The sequence below is a fragment of the Dama dama genome, chromosome 2 (genome assembly GCF_033118175.1).
Source record: "Dama dama isolate Ldn47 chromosome 2, ASM3311817v1, whole genome shotgun sequence".
Classification (NCBI taxonomy): domain Eukaryota; kingdom Metazoa; phylum Chordata; class Mammalia; order Artiodactyla; family Cervidae; genus Dama; species Dama dama.
The window spans coordinates 5,432,205-5,440,599 of NC_083682.1; the positions used below are offsets into that span (position 1 = coordinate 5,432,205).

General features: G+C 60.0%; 1 protein-coding gene across 2 annotated transcripts; it reads right to left on the reverse strand.

The window, feature by feature from the left end:
• Window positions 1-2,669: 2,669 nt before the first annotated feature.
• Window positions 2,670-6,746, reverse strand: NDUFS8 (NADH:ubiquinone oxidoreductase core subunit S8). Of its 2 annotated transcripts, none has more exons than XM_061162226.1 (7): window positions 6,631-6,746; window positions 5,647-5,710; window positions 5,508-5,558; window positions 4,853-4,942; window positions 4,584-4,756; window positions 2,937-3,065; window positions 2,670-2,851 (listed from the first exon to the last, which is right to left on the reverse strand). In XM_061162226.1, the coding sequence occupies exons 2-7, from the start codon at window positions 5,708-5,710 to the stop codon at window positions 2,720-2,722; spliced, it is 639 nt and encodes a 212-aa protein (XP_061018209.1). In that variant the 5' UTR covers window positions 6,631-6,746; the 3' UTR covers window positions 2,670-2,719. The 2 variants fall into 2 exon arrangements, with proteins under 2 accessions (XP_061018209.1, XP_061018217.1); XM_061162234.1 differs by lacking the exon at window positions 6,631-6,746 and adding an exon at window positions 6,202-6,407.
• Window positions 6,747-8,395: the final 1,649 nt, after the last annotated feature.

An 8,395-nucleotide genomic window follows, 5' to 3' on the forward strand; every position in this document is an offset into this window, starting at 1 on the left:
CCTGGGCCTGTGGCTGACAAGACCCCCCAGTACACTCGGGCCCCAGGCCCGACCCACGTGTCCCCACCTCTGGGACCCCTTCCCTCTTGAGTGAGGCTGTAGTCACACAGGTCCTTCTATCTTCCTGTTTCTGAGCACCCGCCTGGACTCCAGGCCCAGTGCCCTGGGCCCTTGGGTGGGCGGCTGCCCTTCTCTGGGCCTCTTCCCTCAGTGGCAGCAGGACCCCGAGGGCCAGGCTTCAGACCGCGGCCAGCAGGCACTGGGGAGTGCTCTGCCCTCACTGTCACTCCTCCTGTGACTGGACTTGCCCCTGTGTCCTTACTCCCAATTAGCTTCATGCAACCTGTCCGGTCCCAGCCTGTGGGTCACCACTGTCCAGCTGCCTGCACTTTGGACGGGCCAAGACTGTACCCACTGGGGCCCGTCAGATCTGGTGATCCTTGAACCCCCAGCAGAGGAAGGGCCTCTTGTGGTGGTGGTGGTGGTGTAGTCGCGAAGTCGTATCCAACTCTTGTGACCCCATGGACTGTAGCCCGCCAGGCTCCTCTGTCCATGAGATTCTCCAGGCAAGAATACTGGAGTGGGTGGCCATTTCCTTCTCCAGGGGATCTTCTCGACCCAGGAAATTGAACCTGGGTCTCCTGCATTGCAGGTAGATTCTCTCCCAACTGAGCTATAAGGGAAGCCCAAGGGTCTCTGAGGGGTGGGCAAATGGAGCCCCAGAGCTGGGGGCTGGAAACTGAGTCACAGCCAAGGTGTCTTCGGAAGAGTAGGAGACACTTTTGGTAGGGTTACTTTCAAGGAGAAACTTCAACACAGCTGAACTGAGTGCCACTGGGGGCCTCAGGTCAGTGCTTCCTATGTTGTGGCAAACTGGAACTCTTAACATGGTTCAAAATGGCCTTAAGAGCTGCACTCTGACCCGGCAGTAAGGGAAGGAATTAAGTCAGGGGCTGGACAGGTTCATATGTGGTGCTAGAGAAGACTCTTGAGAATCCCTTGGACAGCAAGGAGATCAAATCATTCAATCCTAAAGGAAATCAACCCTGAATATTCATTGGAAGGACTGATGCTGAAGCTCCAATACTTTGGCCACCTGATGCAAAGAGCCAACTAATTAGAAAAGACCTCAATGCTGGAAAAGATTGAGGGCAGGAAAAGGGGGCAACAGAGGGCAAAACAGTTGGATAGCATCATCGGATGAATGGACGTAAGTTTAAGCAAACTCTGGGAAATGGGGAAAAGATGGGGAAGCCTGGTGTGCTGCAGTTAATGGGGTCAGAAAGAGTTGGACATGACTGAGTGAACCATTTCCGTGTACAGATAGACTCAATGTCAAGCATCTAATACTGGCTGTGTCTGAAAAAAAGCAAAACTAGAAGTGATTTAGGATATTCAAGCCTGCCTCTGACAGCTGGCCTATTTTTTGGAGTTCCTGCTGCCAGCAGCCGCCAAGACTAGCAGTCCTGGACTCCTTGATACTCCCAGAGCTCAAGTTGTCCTTTCTGGTCCTATACTTCTTACCTCTCAGCCACCTGTGGGATGTAAGGTCCCCAAAACCTTGGCCAGTGGTGGGACCACACAGGTCCTGGGAGATGGCCCAGTAGGGCCTGGTAAGCAGGCCCATTATGTCAGCAGGTGGTCTGAGAAAGGGGGGTCTCCAGGAATGAGTTGGCCAAAGTCTGGGCTTCTCTGCTACAGGCCTTCTCAGAGCCTTGAATATGCTCCTGGGCAGAGCCTGTCCCAGGAGAGGCCCCTTGGGGCACTTCCTACACTTACTGATCCAAAGAACACCCTCCCCCTTCTAAGAAGCATCTGGGGAGATGAGAGTTTTGTAAAAAAAAGCACTTTTGGAAATGATGAAGGGAATTCTTGAGCTCTCTCAGACCTCAGTTAGTTTTTTCCTCAAGATGCGAGCTGTGTGACCTTGAGCAAGTCACTTCACCTCTCTGAACCCGCTTCCTCACTGCTGAGAATGAAATGAAATGTTCTCACACTGCTCAGCACCAAGTCAGAAGGGGTTGTTGTGGGGGCTATTCTACTGGCACTGGTCCCCAGAAGGGACCACATTGCTTTGCTGGGGCTACAAAGCAGGAAGTCCTGAGCAGCAGAGGCCACACGAGCAGTCTGCTCTGAGGAACTTGGGGAGGAAACGGGATGTGGCTGGAGGACAGGCAAAGCCAGCTCACGGGCAGCAGGGCTTGTGTCATCCCCTCGTGACTGTTACCCCAGAGCAGGCTTCCCCCACTTCACCCCTGGCAAGGATGCCCTGGCCTTTCCAAGTTCCTGCTACTTGATGTACTTCTGCCCGCGATTGGACAAATGAGACTTTGCCCAATTTATTTCTGGAGAGCCCCCTTTCTCAGAAGGCTCTAGGTTCTCAAGAGTCTCAGCTGTGGGTGGTCCTCAGGAGAAGACAGGCCCCGGCCTCACCAACTGGACACACAGGATTATGCAAACAGTGCCCTGAGCTGACCTTCAGCTAAGCCTTTGTGGAATATGCCCAGGAAGACATGTGGACCGCAGGCTGCTGTGGGCTGGGGCCCAGCCACAGAGAGGGCCTGGCAGGTCCCACAGGAAGGCAACTTGGTCCAAGGATCTGATCCAACGGAAGAACCCACAGACTGCGGACAGTCCCGGCCCAGACAGCAGACGCATGACAGAGGCAGTGGGGGAGGTCAGAGCTTTTTATTGGGCAGGAGGGGCCTCGGCCAGCCGGTCATCGGTAAAGGTAGTCGGCCTGGATGTTGGCGGCGATCTCGGCCTCCCACTTGTCCCCGTTGTTGAGCAGCTTCTCCTTGTTGTATAGAAGCTCCTCGTGCGTCTCCGTGGAAAACTCGAAGTTGGGGCCCTGTGGGCGGGGAGCAGGAGCAGGTGAGTCAGGCCCCTCCCAGGAGCTCCTGCCCCCTCCTCCCCCACCTCGGGGCCCCGCTCACCTCCACGATGGCATCCACGGGGCAGGCCTCCTGGCAGAAGCCGCAGTAGATGCACTTGGTCATGTCGATGTCGTAGCGCGTGGTCCGGCGGCTGCCATCGGCCCGCGGCTCAGCCTCAATGGTGATGGCCTGGGCGGTGGCACAGGGGACTGTCAGCTGCTAGCCACACTGGCCCCTGGCACAGGATTCAGCCCTGCATGGGCCTACAGAAAGGCCCCTCTGTCGTCCACTCTCAGCCCTCGTGGGCCTTTCCTGACTCCCCTCCTAAGAGGCCACGTGGCACGGCCAGGAGGCCGGCCTCTGCATGCTTGCCCGAGCCAACACTCTCATATGCTATCAGCCAGCACCTCCTGCCCGAGGACATGAGTCCCATGAGGAGAGGGCTGTTGCCTGCCTGGCACACCATAGCACCTGCAGCCCCAGGGGGTTTCACCCTGTAAATAATGCCCACTTTCTGCTGGCTGCATGTTGAACAACCCTCCCAACTACACCTAGTTATCTCCACTTAATGGATAAGAAAACTGAAGCTCAGAAAGGTGGAGGGCCTTCCCAAAGCCAAGGAGTAAATGAGGGGCAGAGCCTAGACTCAAACACAGGTCCTTAACTCTCAGTTCCCGGGTGCAGCCTGGCACCGCCGAAGGAAGGGGTGGCCCAGGGCTTCCACAGAGGCGAGGACCTTCAAAGGGATGTGGCCATGGCCCTGAGACGTCCCCAGGAGCGTAAGGCCCACCGCTCACAGAGGGACCTTTGCCTAGTAGCCTCTCTCTTTGTGCCTCAGTTTCCTCCTCTATAAAAATGGGGATAATAACCCTGACCACCTAGAGCTGCTGCAGAGAGAGGTCGTGAGCTTGGCACAGTGCTGGTCTGTGGTCGGCACTCACTGCCCGGATGCCACTGTTATCTCTGGGGGGGCTCCTACATGCTTCAGAGACTGGGGATCACAAGGCCACGGCTGCAGAACCTGGGAGTGATGCAGGAGACGAGCCAGGACTCGGGCGGGAGCCGTCCTGAGTCATAGAGACGTGGCTGGAGCAACCGCTGGGAGGGGGACGCTGTGTGGGCAGTGAGGACCCTGTGCCTGCTGCGTACTGCCGGGCACATCCACCACCTGAGCGCCCCCCACTTTGTCTGTTTCTGCACCCACAGGCTGTGACTCTTGGCAGTCCATGCGGGACCCTCCGACAGAACCAAATGCCAGGGGCTCAAAGGAGCTGCAGCCAGGGGCAACGGGCGGCCCGGCTGTGGCCCGAGTGGCCCCGGGTCCGGCCCTGTGAAGGGCACACATGTAGGCAGGGCTCCTGACACTGCTGCTGCACCATGTCAAAGTGGAGGCTCCGGCCTGGCTCTGACACTCACGACCAGACCCCCAAGGGCAGGCCCCATGTGTGTCCTGTGGTCTGCTCAGGACTGGAAGCTTCCCTCCGTTGACTCACCACCCCTGAGTCGGCTCCGGCAAAAAGGCCTCATGGTTCCTATCCCGGGGTAAGTGGCTCAGAGCGGGAGGGGACTTCCCTGGGGACACACCCAGCAGGGGGTTGAGAACTGGGACCCAGGGCTGCCCGCGTCTCTCTCTCTCTGCAGCAGACTGTGGCTGCCCCCTCCCAGCAGCCAGGGTCAGGGTGGCGGTCAGCTGGGGTCGGGGCATACCTGGGCAGGGCAGACAGCCTCACAGAGCTTGCAGGCGATGCAGCGCTCCTCACCGGACGGGTATCGGCGTAGTGCGTGCTCCCCGCGGAAGCGCGGGCTCAGTGGGCCCTTCTCAAACGGGTAGTTGATGGTGGCCGGCTCACGGAACAGGTAGCTCAGGGTCATGCCCAGGCCTGGGGGCAGCACGGGCATGGTGGTGGGGGCCCTCCTCCCTCCCACATCTCTACCCACCCTGAGCCCGCCTCGAGCCTCCCGTCCCCCGGGCCCACCTCGGACGAGCTCGGTCCACAGCAGGGTCTGTGCTGCCCGGTCGGTCACCGACTTCATGTCCATCGCGGGCTCCCGCAGGTTCACATACTCTGCAGGGGAGGCGGGCAGAGAGGCCATGGCAGGAACCGCGCACAGGCCCTCTTCAAGGACTCCAGCTCAGGAGATGAGGCCTGGCCTCCTAGACGTAAGAGCTGGGTCCCTGGGGGGCTTGTTCATTCATCAAACGCCCCTTGCCTCAGCAACCCTCGAGGCTGGCCTCCGGCCAGGGGCAGTCTTGGCCTGCTTCCCCCTCCGCCTGTGTGGCCGTTCAGGCCCAGAGGGGACGCAGGTGGGGCTTGGGTGCTCGGGTCCTGAGGAGGAGGTACAGGCTCCCAGGGCTCACACCTGGCAGTCCCCTCCTTGTCCCACGCAGGGAGGTCTGAGATCACATGTATAGCCACAGCGAAGGACCACGACCACCGCCCCCACACCCTGGAATAACAGACCCCACCCCCATGAATCATCTTGATCACCCGCTTCATTTTACAGAAGGGAAACTGAAGCTCCGAGAGGGGGAGCCCCCAGCAAAGCCAGGACAAGAACCCAGGCCTTCTCTCCTGCCCCCGGCAGGACCATGATCACCAAGCCTGAGGCTCGAGGCACCCCGGGACTCACTGTAGGTGGCTGCCACTGCACTGCTGTGGAGGCCCCGGCCACTGGCATGCCCTGCAAGGAGAAGGGTTACGCTGTGCAGATGTGACCTCATGCCGGGAGGCTGGGCGCCCACCCCCAGGAAAGGTGCCCTTCGTCCTACCTGCACGTGCGGTCTGGGCCTGGGCCAGGGCCCGAAGCAGCGTGGGCATGGTCAGGCAGCGCATCTGTGGGGTGTGAAAAGAGAGGCAGGCACAGGTGGGTCCCAGACAGGTGTGGTCCTCCCCATATGAAACTCCAGCACGGCTGGTGCCCTGACCCTTGACCCCAGTGCCACTGTGGCGTCTCGGCCCCTGCTCACCCTCGTTCCTGCCAGAGGCACAGATAGCCTCCCTGTTCCCAGCAGCTGCCCCTCTCAACCTCCAACCTGACCCAGGTAACACTGCCAACCGCCACCTGCATTTATTGAGAGCTTGCCGTGCCAGGCACAGTGCTAGGGGTCACGGATGAGACGCTGTCATGTTAAGTGACTTGCCCAAAGTCGCATACTGAAGGGAGGGTTCCTGATGTGAACCAGGCCAAACCCCACCCTTCACACCCCCCAGCCTGCCCCTGCTGGGACCCCTTAAAGGCTTAAATAACCCTCAAGATCAAATTCCTCTCCCCTGCCCCCCGCATCAAGGTCCTTCTGGACCTGCCTCCCTGCCTGCCGAATGACCTTGGGTCTTCTCCTCTGTGATAAGGGGGTCACGGGGATGGAGGGGGGCTCGAAGAGGCCACGGGTTTAGCCCAGAGCCTGGCACTTAGCCAGAGCCGCAAAGTGCCCTTCCCGTGACCTGCGACCTCTGGCGGGCCCATTTCTTTCGACCGCTGACTTCAGGGTCAGGTGCCCAAATCGGCTCCTTCCTTAACTTTCCTCCCGACCTCTGACCCCACGGAGTCGATGGCGCATGCGCCCTGGAGGCCGCCGGCGTCTCGGTCACCCCCGCCCCCGGCTGCACGCCCAAGGACACGGCGGCCGCGGGTGCTGAGCAGGCCGAGGTGAAACCTGGGCGCGGAGCCGGCAGGGCCCACGGGGGCCGCACCCCCGCCCCCCGACGCCGCGCTGCCTAGACGCGGCCTTAAGGGCTGAGACCGCATCACCCACCTTGAAGCGCGGCCGCTCCGTCCGGTGCAGCGCGGCCCGTCCGCCGAGAGGCGGAGCCTGCCTCCCGAGACGCTGCCATTGGGCCGGCTGGCTTCGCCATTTCCGCGCTGACTCTCCATGGCGTGGTCTGATTGGCTGGCGGTGCAGCCGAAGGAGGCGGAATAAAAAAAAAATCTTCTCCCGATTGGCTAGGGAAGAGCAGGCGCTGGAAGGGCGAAGGAGCCGGGACTCCCGAACCCTTAGAGGCGGGACATCCGAGGCGTGGTTTCAGGGTGCAGCTCCCATCCGACCGGGCCCTCCGGGTGAAGGGAGACGCGCTGCGCCCCAGCGGGGTACGGGCGATAACGGTGATTCTGCACCATAGCTGGGCTTTGGTAGGCTTTTGGGCTTCCCTTGTAGCTCATCTAGCAAAGAATCTGCCTGCAATGCGGGAGACCTGGGTTGGGAAGATCTCCTGGAGAAGGAAAAGGCTACCCACTCTATTATTCTGGCCTGGAGAATTCCATATACAGTCCATGGGGTCACAAAGAGTCGGACACGACTGAGCTACTTTCGCTTTCACTTTGGAGCCCTCCAGTCAGGAATCCTCCAGTTAGGATCCTCCAGGCAAGAATACTGGAGTGGGTTGCCATTCCCTTCTCCAGGGGATCTTTCCGACCCAGCGATCGAACCTGGGTCTCCTGCACTGCATGCAGACGCTTTATCATCATAGCTGTGCTTGCTCTATGCCAAGCCTCCACCCGGGCAGCTTCACTTAATCCTCACCGCAACCCTGTGTGGAGGAACGATTTACGAATGGGAAAACTGAGACCCGGGTTTGTGCAGGAACTTGGTCCAATCCTTGAGAGCTGCGCGGTGCGGCCGCCTCAACCGCTCCTGGATGTACACCACTCGGGAGCCCCGTAACCCCAACAGCCACCAAACAAACCCATGTTTCCTCCCGGTGACTTGTGTGGCAGAGGGAACTGGGAGGCTGCGGACACTGAGAAGACCCTTGAAGGCCTTCTGTGTCTTGGCGGGGGTGGGTGGGCGGGGAGTGGAATGTGGACAAGGAGGTGTTCCTGGAAGAGCTGACATCCAAGGAGAGAGCACGGAGGAGTTGGGCAGAACAAGAAGGGCCAGAGGGCGCGCCCAGGGCATGTGCGGAGGCCCCTGGAGGAGGACACATCAAGGGCATCAGAAGAGGACAAGGACGGCGGTGCCCCGGGGCGTACACAGGGCTGTGGCAGAGCCTCCCAAGGGAAGTTTCCCGTCCAGACTCGTGGGCCAGAGGGAGCCAGTGAAGGGGTTCAGGCTGAGGCCTGGCATGGTCCAGTGGGCTTTGGTCCGTGGGTGCACTGAGGAGAAGGACTGGGCCTGCGGGAAGAGGGTAGGTGATGGATGGCCCTGGGCACAGCCTTTAGAGTGTGAATTGGGGAGATCTGTGGCATCATCGAATCATCAGGAATTGCTCAAAGATGGGACTCGGGAGGTAGAAGGGAGTGTCCAGCAGGAGGCCTGGGAGTTTGACAGCTGAATGGGTGGGGACCACTCCATAGCATCGAGGTTCAGGAGGATGAACAGTTCAGGGAAAAGGATGAGCCCAGGGTGGGACATGGAGAGGGGAGGGTGCCCAGGGCCAGCCACCTGGGGGACAGGAGCGTGTTCAGAGCACCTCTGAGGCCCGAGCTGAAGGGAAGGGGGATCTACTGCGGGCATCTCATCAATCTTTCCTGGAGGGAGAGGTGGGGCAGTGTACCCCCCACCCGAATGAGGAGACAGGACG